The 14122-nt window shown below is 40.4% G+C and overlaps 1 protein-coding gene across 3 annotated transcripts in view; it reads right to left on the reverse strand.

Annotated features, from left to right (window-relative positions):
* OSBPL1A (oxysterol binding protein like 1A) overlaps positions 1–14122 on the reverse strand; it is a 246807-nt gene that overhangs the window by 196761 nt on the left and 35924 nt on the right. For all 3 annotated transcript variants that reach the window (XM_068562862.1, XM_068562861.1, XM_068562863.1), the window contains exons 2-4: positions 13360–13482; positions 7223–7308; positions 6289–6363 (exon numbers count right to left, since the gene is read on the reverse strand). In XM_068562862.1, coding sequence (XP_068418963.1) covers positions 6289–6363; positions 7223–7308; positions 13360–13480 — 282 coding nt within the window. In that variant the 5' untranslated portion in view covers positions 13481–13482. The remainder of the gene's footprint in view (positions 1–6288; positions 6364–7222; positions 7309–13359; positions 13483–14122) is intronic.

Here is a 14122-nt window from a genome sequence, read left to right on the forward strand (position 1 = left end):
AAGATAATATGTGTGCTAATGTTCAAATCAAACGAAGGCCTGATTTAAGCATGGTCTTATGTTCGAAGTTGAAGAAAATAGCCAGATATGCAAAGAACTGAGCATAGATTTGATTTGATCTAGGTAATTGATCTAGGTAATCACACAGATGGTAATTATGCAGTTAAGACTTGTGCTCGTGGAAGATACAAAAAAAAGTGAAATGTATAAATTCCTTGGGAGCAAGATTAATAGGATCTAGTGGTGGTGAAGACACAGACAACAATAAACTATGGAACAAGGTAGAAGATGAATGACAGTGCTTGTAACATTCTTGGGAAATCTGGAAAAGGACAGCTGCCTTCCAGCTGCAGGAAGTCAGGAAAGAATTTATGGAGACAGCATTTGAGCTGCACTTTCAAGAATGGGTTGACATGGGCCATGTGAAAACAGATGGCCAAGAACTCTCCTAGGTACATAGAGAAGAATGAGAAGTGCAAGGCTATAAAGGAAAATAGCAAGTAGTTCACGTATGAGTCAGGCAAATTAAACTGTTTGCAGCTCATTTTTGAGCCTCCCCCGCACCGACCCCAGAGTCAAGCATAGCAATTAACCCACGACCTTTATTTTTTTAGTATAATGGGTATTTTTTTCTCAACTTTAGTGAGACTCCATATCTGGTCCACAGGTATCGACGTATGAACAAATAGACCCAACAGTGTGAAATGTACTAATTCAAACATGCTTAGCACATACTTACTGGGTTGACTAGTAATTTATATGAAAATTGGTTAAATCTAATCATTAGAATAAAAAGTATAAAATCATATAATAAATTCATTCTTGAACTTGTGATAAATGCACATAAATCTTCCAATTATGGGATTATAAAATAACCTTTAGGGAGTATGTTAGACTATGGTTAATAATCACAACAAACAAGAAATACACCCTATGTCATAGTTAATTTACCAGATCATTCAAATAATCAAAAAAAGTATCAGGAAAGGGGGGTGAAGCAACTTTTGACTATGGTGGCATAAAGAGATCTGTGAATTGTAATCCTGAAAAAAGTATAAAATTGGACAAAATTACAAAACTACTCATATCATGGGGCTGGACATCGACTAAAGACAACAAATTGAGAGGCATACTCAACAGGAACTAGAACTTCAGGTAAGAACATCAGGAGTCTTTAACCTTCCAGCCACAGGCTATGGCCACACACATCCCGACCACCCCCCCCCCCACCCTTCTCCAAGAAGTCTGACCAAGCCAGGGCTGGCAATGAAAGCCACTAGCTTTGCCAGAGGGAAATGACTTGATTTGGAGCAAAAAAGTAGCAAATTCAGTAGGAAACAAATGGAAAACCTACAGCACGAGGCTCCTTTTCCCATTACAGTGTATTTGCTTTCTGTCGGGAGTATAACAAATTACCACAAACTCAGCAGCTTAAAACACCACAAATTTATCATCTGACAGTTCTGTATTTCAGAACTCCAAAATGGGTCTCACTGGGCTAGAATCAAGGTGTCAGCAGGGCTGCTTTCCTTTCAGAAGCTCTAGAGGAGAACTAATTTCCTTGCTTTTTCTACTTTCCAGAGGCTGCCCACATTCCTTGGTCCCCTTCCTCCATTTTCCAAGCCAGAAACATTGCATCTCTCTGACCATTCTCTCCTAGGCACATCTCCCTCTCATTCTGACTCTTTTTCTGCCTCTCACACACTTTTAAGGACCTCTGTGGTTACCCTGAGGCCACCAAATAACCCAGAAAAATTTTCCTCTTTTAAGGTCAGCTGATTAGCAACCTCATTCCATCTGCAACTTTAATTTCCCCTTGTCATGTAACCTAACACAGCCACAGGTTTTGGGGACTAGGATGAGAACGTCTCTGGAGGGCCATTATCATGCCTACCACATGGGGCAAATGGCAAAACAGCCTGGAAATGAGAGACCCAAAAAAGGACAAGGTAAGCTGCCCACACATTCCTGGCTGACTGTGCAGGAGAAATAGGAGAAGGCCCTGCAGAAAGTAGAAGCAGAGGCAGAAGTGAGAAATGGCTGAACTCTGACAGTGCTCCCCAACCTACACACAGATCCATCAGCAGAAGGTAGAAGCTCTATGCTTCTGAGTATTCGGGCAAAACCTCTGCCCAAATACTGGCTGACCACTAGGCTATGTAGATGCAGGGGTGAACTCTAGGAAATTTAGTCCATTTGGGGTGTCATAACAAAACCACCACAGATTGGGTGGCTTAAACATGATTTATTTCTCACATTTTTGGAGGCCAGGAAGACCAAGGTCAAGGCACAACAAGATTTGGTGTCTGGTGAGAGCCTGCTTCCTGGTTCACAGATGGCCATCTTCTCACTTTGTCCTTACATGGCAGAAAGGGCACGAGAGCTCTCTGGGGTCTCCTTTATAAGGGAACTAATTTCATTCACAAAGGCTCTATCACCATGGCCTAATCACCTCCCAAAGGCCCCATCCCTGATACCATCACTTTGGGATTTGAACACATGCATTTCAGGGGGATGCAAACAATCAGTACGTAAGAGAAACTACGCTGAAACATTAAAACAATTTTTTTTAAAAAGAAGAGCAGAGATATCAGTAGGCCAGACACATTCCATATTTCACAGATGAAGGCCAGACAAGTTAATAAAAAATAATAATAATAACCTCAAGGGGAAAAAGTCAGAATTCAGAGTTGCTAAAATTATATTATATACAATGTCTAGTTTTCAAAAAAAACTTGTGAGACATGCAAAAAAAAAGGGAAGTATGACCCATAGTCTGAAAGAAGCAGGTAATAGAAACTGACTTTTAGTGGGCCCATATGTTGAATTTAGCAGATAAGAAGTATAGAGCTGCTATTATAAATTATGTCCAAAAAGTTTAATATCCAAAGGTATAAAATGGTACACTAAAGAATATTTGTAAAAAACCAGAGAAGGCAGTAAAAGAGGAACTAAGGAACAAAAAACCTGAGACATATAGAAAACAAGTACAAATAGAAGATGTAAATCCAAAGTCATTAACAACTAAATGTGAATAGACTGAACTAAATCAAAAGGGAGAAATTCTCAGATGATAAAAACATACAACTGAATTATATGCTGCCAACAACAAACACACATTAGATTCAAAGACACAAAGAAGTTGAACATAAAAGGAGAGGAAAAGACATAATATAACCAGTCACTATAAGAGAGCTAGATTGGCTATATTAACATAAAACAAAATAAACTTTATGGTAAGAAATATTACTGAAGGCAAAGAAAGACATTTCATAATGACAAAAAAGGTCAATACATCAGGAAGGCATATCCCATATAACATATCCCACATAATCCCCACTATAAATGGATATGCACCTAACAGATCCACAAAATTCATGAAGCAAAATCTGACAAAATTAAAAATATACAATTCAAGAATTAATAGTTGGAGACTTCAAAACCTCACTCTCAGTATTTGATAAAACAAACAGAAAATCAGTTAAGGATAAGAGAACTGAACAGCCCTATCACTAACTTAACCTAATTTACATTTATAGAATACTCCACCTCAAAGTAGACTACATTTTTTTCAAGCACTCAATAAACATTCTCTAGGACCGATCAAATGCTATACTGTAAAATAATTCCTAATACATTATAAAAGAATTTAAAATACATTCTTCAAAACACAATTCAAAGTAAGTTACATGATCACAAGGGAAATTAAATCAGAAATCAACAATGGAAAGAAATTTGGTACATCTCCAAATATTTGGCAAACAACATACTTCTATATATACCTGTGGGTCAAAGAAGAAATCACAAGGAAAATTTAAAAATATTATTAATATTATTACAACCTTATGCCAACAAATTAGACAACTTAGGTGAAATGGAAAAATATCTAGAAAGACAAAATAACTGAAACTGACTCAGGAAGAAGTAGAAACTCTGAACAGATTATTAAATAATTAAATTGATTTAGTAATTTAAGATCTTCCCACACAGGAAGTCCAAGCACAGATGGTTTCACTGGTGATTTTTATCAAATATTTAAGGAAGAAGTAATCTTTCACAAGCCTTTCAGAAAACAGAAGAGGAAAGAACATTTCTCAACTCATTCTACGAGGTCAGCATTACCCTGTTACCAAAGCCAGACACACACATCTCAAGAAAACTACAGAGCAGTACCTCTCACGAATACACACCCAAAAAATCCTTAAGAAAATACTAGAATCCAGCAACATATAAAAAGGATTATTGACCAATGCCAAGTGTGATTTATACAGGAATGCAAGGTTGGCTTAACATCTCCAAATTAATGTAATATACCATATTAATAGATTAATAAAAAATCACACGATCATCTCAAAAGACAGAGGAAAAACATCTGACACCCATTCACAATTTAAAAAACAAAACAAAACTCTCAATAGACTAGAAATAGAAGAAAGCTTTCTCAACCTAATAAAGGGCAAGTTTCTAAGAGAAACTTACAACTAACATCATATTTGCTGGTTAAAGACTAGATGCTATTCCCCAAAGATCAAAAAACAAGGCAAAGATTTCTGCTCTCACTGTATTTATTCAATACTATACTAGAATCTAGCTAGTAAAACCAAGAGGTGAAAAAGGATCCAGATTGGAAAGGAAGAAGTACAATACATTTGTCTTTATTTGCAGATGATATGATCTGGTATATAGAAAATCCTATGGAATCAACAAAAACCTACTAGAACTAAAAAGCAAGTTCAGCAAGGATACAAGAGCAACATAAACACTGTCTTTCCATATAATAGCAACAAGAAATTGAGAACAATTCCATTCAAAATAGCACCAAAAAGAACACAATGCATAGAAGTTTAACATAAAGAGAATAAGATCTGTATATTGAAACCTTAAAACACTGCTGAAAGAAATTAAAGATCTAAATAAATGGAGAGGCATTTGATGCTTACAGATTGGAAGACAATGTTGTTAAAGTGGCATTTCTTCCCAAATTGATCTGCAGGTTCAAGACAACACAATCTCTATCAAAATTCCAACAGGCGTTTTTATAGAAATTAACAGAATAACCTTAAAATTTACATGGAAACACAAACTTTTGACTGACAATAGCCAAAATAATTTTTCAAAAGATCACAGGTTGGAGAACCTACACTACCCAATATCAAAACTTAATTACAGGGACTTCCCTGGCGGTCCAGTGGTTAAGACTCTGTCTGCACTCCCAATGCAGGGGGCCCAGGTTTGACCCCCTGGTCAGGGAACTAGATCCCGCATGCTGCAACTAAAGGTCCCGCACGCTGCAATGAAGATACCTCATGTGGCAATGAAGACACCACATGTGGCAACAAAGACACTGCACATGGCAATGAAGACACTGCACGTGGCAACGAAGACCCAGAGCAACCAAATAAATAAATATTTTTTTAAAAATTAATTACAAAGTAATGTAATAAGACAGTGTGGTATTGGTGCAAGGATAACATATAGATCAAAAGAAGAGAACAGAAAGTCCAGAAATAAATCCTTACATTTATGGCCAACTGATTTCCAACAAAGGTGTCAAGGCAATACAATGGGGAAAGAATCTTTCCAATAAACAGTGAATAGATTTAAAAATGTGGTATATCCATACAATGGAATGTCATTCAGCCATAAAAAGAACAAATTATTGATACATGCTACATCATGGATGAACCTTAACATAATTATACTAAATTCAAAAAGTCAGACACAAATGTTTGTATGGTTTCATTTACAAGAAATTTCTAGAAAAAGCAAATATCTAGAAACAGAAAGTAAATCAGCGGTAGCCTGAGGCTTGGCTAGAAGCAGGAAATGAATGCAAACGGGCATGAGGAAACTTTCTGGGGGAATGGAAATGTCCCAAAACTAGATTGTGGTTGTGGTCATACAACTGTGTAAATGTACAAAAAAAAAAAATCACTGAAATGTACACTTACAGCAGGTGAGTTTCACGCAATGTACATTTTTCCCCAATAAAGCTGTTTTAAAAATAAAAAGAAGATGAAGACGGTGCAGGAGTTCCCCATCCCTGGAGGACACAAGCAGAGACTGAATGAGCTCCTATCAGGGACACTAGGGTGGAGTCTCCATGACCTTCATACCTGACCTCGCTATCCATCACTAAGAGCGTGAGGTCTTTTAACCCAAAATGCTGGTTTATACATTTTTTGTGGCTTTTCGCAGTTGCTATTCCTAGGGTTATAAGGAGAAAACATTTGTGACTGCCCTTCCAAATATTTCACTTGCAAACACTGAACAGAGAATGTTTTTCACCTTTCGTCCTGTAAAGGCAGCCCGATGAAGTGGCGTGTCTCCCATGTCATTTAATACATTTACTTCTGCACCAGCCTAGAAAACATGAAAGCTTTAAGCATCTTCCACATATCAAGAAATATACAAAAGTGAAAACAGTTCCCTAAAAATATATTAAATGTTTTAAAAATTAAAATAATTGTTAATATTGACTGGTTGTCACTACTAAAAATAAGTTCAGTTCACAGTAAAACAGTAAGCTTACAGTAAAAATCTACCTGATAGGTAGAAAATAAAAAGCTACTTTTCTTTAAAAATCTATACACCCTTTACTCTACTTTAGAAACACTCATATTGAAAAAAAGGAGAAACATCTCTGAATAAAATAGCACATTTTCTCCACCTATTTAATTTAATGAGTTTAAGGGAAAAAAAAGAAAAGATGCCACCATTTAAATGGTAGAGGAGCTGGAGGTTTAAGGGCTGCCTTAGCTCCTGGATTTCAGGTTTGGGGCCACCAGATCAATTTTAAGATGAAACCCAATTTCAGAAATATCAGTATGTGTGAAAAATTATTCATCACAGAATTGAGAAATGAGTTCTTAAGTTACACCGTGCTCATTAAGACATTCTGACATTATTTTTTAATTACAAAGAATGTGCTTTGGTCATTTTTTTAACTATGCTTAGAAAACAACATAGTATCTTCATTAATTCATATGTCCATTTTTGCAACTCTAAAAAGTCAATGATGTAAAAATCAAATGACTGAAAAAACAGAATTTTAATTAGTCAGGCTACCCTAATTCATGTATTTAGCAAAGAACAATTAAGTGATTAGCAACTGCTTTAAACAGGCCATTATGCATCATGGCCCAGACCGCTTTTCCAAGACATTTATAATTTCCATAATAGCCATATTTTATTTATTTAAAAATTAAAGCCGTACATATACCTTTAACAGATCCTGGACCACTTGCCTATGTCCAAAATAGCAGGCCAGATGAAGAGGTGTCCAGCCCAAATTAGACTTACTTCTTCCTAAAAAAAAAAAAAAAAAATGGAAAGAGGTATTTTTAGATGTTACTGAGGTAACTGTACAATAAAATTAATTTCTCCTTAATACTCTGCTCCAACACATTGGCCGGTGGCTCCCTTTCACACTGCACTGCTGATGCGTGAGAGGCAGGAGACATGACACTGTAATACATGTTCTGAGTGAGATGGGTCAGAACTCACAGGACCCAGATTCTGGGGCCACCTTCCTAACTCGAAGTCCTCACTCTTAACAGGGTGGAAGGAGACCTGATGGGGGTTACATTCAAACTGGCCTGCGGCTCTAAGGTGCCAAGCAAGTGTCTAACCACCCTGCCGTCAGCAAACAAGCACGAGGTTCTCTTGGCACAGCATTTCCTGAAAAGCACCTCTTGTTGAAAACCTGTCCCGCGTCAGAAGAGTGGACAGAAAGGGGAACTGGGAACCAATCTTTCCTGCAGTGTTTAGCAAGTGGCCAGCGCTGCAGACGGTGACTGAAAACGGAGCCTTGACCTCAGATAAAATCTCAGGTAATGAGGATAAGGGTTACCAGCATGGGAGAGTCCAACTAGATAACAAGAACCCAAATTAAAAGCAACGAAATGTCACATCCCAGCTGAGGAGAGGTATAAAACAACTGAGCGTGGTGAAAACGAGCTACGTAATTCAATTTAGGAAAAAAAGAAATAGGGCATTATAGCTTAGAGCTGAGAGAGCTTCAGAAGATCTCCAAAATTCCCAATGAAGCTTGAGAGAATACAGCCTATGAAAGCCACGAAAGCCCACCACCGCCCTAGAGGGTCTCCCGAAGCCCAGCAGCAGGCTGCCCGGCCCTCACTGGGAGGAGCTGGAGGTTAACGGCTGCCCTCAGCTCCTGGATTTCAGGTTTGGGGAAAAACAGAAAGCCCGCCACCAGCCTCAGTGTACCCAGAACAGGGCTCTAACAGCTCCCAGAGGGACTGTCACCGCCAACAGTGTCCCTGTGACTGTTTGCCACTTGCCAAACTCCCATAACTGTTCCCTCTCAAATGGGTGCCCTCTGGAACCCCTAATTCCACAGGCAATACGTCCTAGAGCCATGGTCTACTTCATGGAACATTTCTCTTTACCCTCTGTCCTTAACCTAGCTCTTCCTGATGACAATGATTCTCCTTCATCCCTCGGGGGGAGGCTCCCCCGTTCCCACACCCCCACTGGTCCTCATGGCACAGAGCCACGTGAATCTCCACGCCAAAACCCAACATGGTCTTTGGTCAATGACCTCTCTCATGTTACAACCCCTCCTTTGAGGCTTGACATTAAGCACCGCTACACGCCCCGCAAATGCTTTCTCTGCCGCCATCTACCGGCCTCCCAGTGGCTCACCCCTCACCAGTTAACTCTGGGCAGCAGAGTCTTTCTCCCTGCGGCAAATCCTGCCACCATCCTAGGGGTGACTACTACGAGCCAGTATCCTGGTGTCTCCGATTCTCAGCTTCCCTCACTTCCCCGCGAACTTGGCCTCTGCTCCACGTCGGGTACCCAACCCCAGGGCCAGAGTCTGGATGTCATCACCACGCCTGAACTCAGGAACACAGAAAGCCCACTTTCCCACAGACTGCCCACTTTCCCACTTCTTCACACAGGCAAACCCCCAGACTTGTTCTTCAACTGAACTGACCCTCCAGTTCTTTCATCGCTTTCCCTCTATGTAAATACCCCCACCATCTTCACTTCCTTCGGTAAATCCAGCATATATTTCTTGGTCCCTCACTTCAGCACTTCTTTGCCAATATCCTCAATATCCTATCTTTGTCACAGCAGCCTAGAAAAACCCCAAAGCCTGATAAATACACGAGCTCAATTTTTTCTATCACCACACCCAGGTTGCTAACAGTGGTGGAAGAAAAATAACAAAACCTTGTGGATTCATGGCTCCATAAAGTCAGGATCTCATACTTCAGCAAAGCCTTCACTGCTGCCCGGCAATCCTTTCCACACTGCCGTTCAGGTGTCCCTCCTATGTTCCAGCACAGGTATTTCAATCCTCACCACTCCCCTCAAGCCTCTTACCCAGACACCTGCCTCTTAGCAAATGATCTGATCTCTTAGCTTCACAAAGAAAAGAGAAGCTTTCATAGGATTCCCTGGGCTTCCTGGCACCAAATCCACCCCATACCTCTACCCACAGGCGCCCATCCTTCCTCCTGAGGCCTCAGAATAATCACACTTCCTGGATCCCGGATCCCATGCCCTCCTGCTTCCCAAGTACTCCTTTTCCTCTTTATCTTCAACCTCTCCCTCTTTAGTTGGGAATAGGAAGGAGCAGGTAAGGATTTGCGTCTTGTCCATCTAACAAGCAAAAGCACCCAACCCCTCCCTCTCTGGTCCCAGCGCCCTCCGGCCACTGTCCTCCTCACTCTCCTCCCCTCCCCACCCCCGCCAGTCTTCACGCTTCCCACCTCGCGCTCCCTCCCATCAGCTACCCACCCACTGCAGACCAGGTTCATTTCCCACCGCATCACTAAAACTGTCCTCAACTTTTACCAATAAATGGTGTCACTGGATCCCAGGGGCACTTTTCAGCAGCCAGCGCACCACGTCACTGGACGGCATCTGACAGCCCAGGCCAAGAGCCTCCTCAGCCCTGCACTTCTTCCCGGGGCTCTGTGGAAACTCCACTTTCTCTGATTATCCTTCATTACTAGCATCTCCAATAATGACACCTCTTGGCCCTTTCTCACTGCTTTGTTTATAGGCTCTTGACTTCAAAATCCATATTTCCATTTCCAACTCTCTACTATTCACCTCCATTTGGACGATACAAGAATACCTTATGCTCAGGAGGTACAAAGCTGAACTCACTTACCTTACACATACACATGAGTACAGAAAAAACACCTGTTCCCCCTCCCACATCGTTTTTACAATGAACTGCCCCATTATTCACCTCCCTTCTCAAGTCAGAAATAAGCACCACTCTTGCTGCCTTTCTCCTTTTCAACCCCGTCCAACTCAATCAGTCCTATCAATTCTACCTCCTAAATGTTAACTATACCTACTTTTCACCATTCCCATTGTTTCTACTCCCATTTAACCCAAGAGTCTCCTCTGAGTTGCTGCAGCAGCTTCTGAACGGGTCTCCTCACATCTAGTGCTTCCACATGGGATTCTGAATCAAGAAGTCAAAATTTACAAAACCCTAAATAATTCTTAAAATACTCCAAATACCAGTAAAAATGATTTTTTTAAAAAAAGGGCCATACTCTACAAGTTCTTGATAATCTTTAATAATTAAAATCTACTTTTTAATTTCACTTTGGTAAATAATGTAGCAGAGATACTTTCCCCTATCAATAAATCAGTATCTACATAAAAAAATAAATAAGTAAATAAATGAGCTATTAAGTCATAAAAAAAAATGCTCCAAATATCCTTTATACTCTTTACAACTTATTATGGACATCCAAAATTTTTTATCAATAAGAAATATCAAGTTTAGAAATATTTACAGAAAACTGTACCCTATACTGAATATTAAACACTGGGAAACACCAGCAGACATTATGGGTAATACTCCTCAAGTAACTTCCCACGCAGACCTTCCAGCAAAGCAACAGGACAGCACTACACAAAATCATGTGTTGATGTTGCCGATATAAGCTCTTATTTTGCTTTCAAAAACTTATTTCTTAGATCACTCATAGAATTTATACAAAGCATGCTACGCGTATAAACATATTAGTATTTATTTCATTTGCAAGAATGTCTCGCCATTAGTAACAGATGGGACCATGAACACACGCTCATAACGGCAACAGCTACAAGCCAAACTGCCCAATTAGCTCTTCCTTTGTGCCCCTAGCCTAGAAGTGTTGACCTTAACCTTCAACTGCACGTCAGCGCTTCCCTCTCTCCCTTCAACTTGACATCAGTGGATTCCTCCCAACCAGTAAGTAACATCTCTATGTTGATTGTTGAGTTTTAATTCTTGCAGAAGAATTATACTACACTTTACCATTTTCTCAATTTCTCAGGGTTTGGAAAAACAAAATGAGATAGAAAAGAAAACCAAGAAATGCCAGGCACAGTGATTCCCATGTGGAGACACTCACACACCCAGTCCCAGCCCTCCCCACTCACTGCTGTTGGGTGAACTCACATCACCTGATTACGTTGTTCCTCTACATAAACCCTTCAAACTGCCCTGACGACAAGTCTGACTGACAGGTAGCATGAGGGTGAAATTTTGAAAAAGCAGTAACATCTGTCTCTCAGTTTTACATTTCCAAGTAGGTGACTCTCCACTAACTAGCCTGAGGCAACCATGGGTGAGTGGGGGGGGGGGTGGTTGGTAGAAAGTAAAGAGTTGCTGAAGATTATCAAACCAGGCATGTTTCTGACATTCCAAACAGAACCCCAAGGTAAAGATTAAGAACCAGGTTTCTGTTGAAGGATGAGAAGGATTTTTAGAATTCGTTTAGCATTCCAAGAACCGACTCAGACTACAATTTCTGGACAACTTAGAGCGTGGTTTCTTCACTGCTACAAAGATAATACTCCTTCCGCACTGAGGGTGAGGCCATGAAGTTTGCTGCTCTATGACAGGAGGAGAATGTGACACAGCAGAACAAAATACCCGTCAGGGACAGAGGGCTGTGGGAGAGGAAAAGACGTAAAATGGGGCACGTGGCTCTTGATTCTAAGCCTGGAGAGTGAGATAAGTCGAGGGAACACTGAGAACAGGCAGTGGCATGTAGGATGCTAGGAAAAGGTCCCCTACCAGGCCACCTAGCCTAGCACCAACCTGCACGGTGGCCACGTCAAAGTAAACTCGGTAGTGCAGGCAGCGGGAAGGCCAAATGTTGGCTACCTAGAGCTGCTCCAAGCCCCCATGGGTTACTCAACACCCCCATGGCCACACCCACAGGAGTGTGGCCGAGGTGAACCAGCAAGCCGAGGCCACGTGCCACAGGGAGACATGAGAGAGGTTCAGGGTGACACAAAGCCAACAAGAGCCAGGATGAGACTCCCAACACAGCCAAGGAGCACCACCTGTGCTTATGAAAAACCTGCATTTGACTCCGATGAGTTTTACTTCAGCTACAAATGCTTCAGGGGCACTAGGGAAGACAGGTCACCAAGGAACCAAAGGCCGTACACACAGAACAAGGCTCACCTTTACATTTACAGGCCACCTTAGGTGAGACGGGGAAGGACACAGGTGAGAGGCTCTGGGAGGCCAATCATTTATCGAAAAAGGTACTGAAATGGAGGGACCCAAAGACTTATATTTAGTCCTCCAAACTCTCAGAATGAGAAGGAGCTTGTTGAAATATCAGAGCCAATTTAGAAAATAAAGCCTATTTCTCTGCACCCCTGAGTTTAATATACTTGTAACCTTGCTACACAAGGCACATTGTGATTTGGCTGCTACCTACCCACCTAGCCTTATCCCTCACCCCTCCTGCCTGCAAAAGCCCTTGCCATCTAGGCTGCTTCTCACCTCAGGACCTTGGCATATGACGTTTCTCCTGCCTTGACCCCCTTTCTTCTCTATTTTTACTTGGTTAAGTCTACGCACTCTTCATTTATCACCTTAGAATAATTTCCTCCAAGAAGCTAATTCTTCGAGTTCCAGTTACATACTTCTTATATGTTCCCTAACACCCTGCACTTCATAGCATCCATATTCTATACATATTGTGCAATGCAGACTAGTCTGAGTTAGTAATCTACTAATCTCAGTGAGGGTAAGGATCCTGTCTGACAACATTTCTAAGGTACTTCACATGCTTCACCTACAACGTCTTCGAGAAAAAAAAATTATCATAGCATGCATCCTGTGGACTCGGGGGTCACCCTTGTAGTTCATAAGGTTTAGGACCCATGACAATATTAAGACTGGATCTCAATTTCTCTGACTTAGAGGGGAGAAGGAGAGTATCCACTCTTACGGGGGTTCTTCCTAGGATAAGAGATGAAAATTTATTGCAAGTTCAGAAAGATTAGTGCTAAATAAATGATAAAGTAGTGCATACTCATAAGAAAAAGCTAAAAAATCCATTCAAAGGTTACCTTTGCAGTTAATGTCAGCAGTTACTTCATTCCTTTCCACGGTTTCCAATAACTGTCTTACTTCTTCAGCGTTGCCGTTTCTGGCATGATGGAGAAGCTGTTGCTCTGCTTCTGTGCTCATTTCTAGATTTAAAAAATAATAACACTGCTATTATCGAAGAACATATATTAGCTTTTGGATATTATCTGCTAACAGATAAAAGGGGAAAAAAATCATGTTTATTCTGCAGCTAATAAGACAGACAAAAGAACTGATTAAATGAATCAGCTGCAGGGCCAAAACTTGACCTTGAGACTACGTGCCCTTTGTATTATTACTGAAGAAGTGCACTAGACATTTGGGCAAGTTTCTTACTCTCTCAAAGCTTCAGTTTCCTCACCTGCAAAATACAATCAACCTCATGACCTGTTGTAAGACTGTGTCTATGAAAGCACACTGTCAAGGTATTTTGTAAATAGTTATTAGTACAACATCAATAACCAGATATAAAGTTAAAATACGGCAATTCAGCAGTTTGTATAGAAATATCATAAGGCTGAAATGTAAATTAACACAATGTGAGAAACTTGTGAGAAAATAAATTACAGATAAGGATCCCGGAGCCACGATACTTACAAATAACTCTCATATTTTCTTACCAAGCCTCAAGCCAACTATAAAGGACTACAATCAAATTTAAAGCATTGATGTCAAAATGTTATGGACAGCAATTCCCAGAAAAAATACAAATTTCTTTCATACTGATAATCAGTTAAATGCAAA

Source organism: Eschrichtius robustus, chromosome 14, assembly GCF_028021215.1.
Source record: "Eschrichtius robustus isolate mEscRob2 chromosome 14, mEscRob2.pri, whole genome shotgun sequence".
Taxonomy (NCBI): domain Eukaryota; kingdom Metazoa; phylum Chordata; class Mammalia; order Artiodactyla; family Eschrichtiidae; genus Eschrichtius; species Eschrichtius robustus.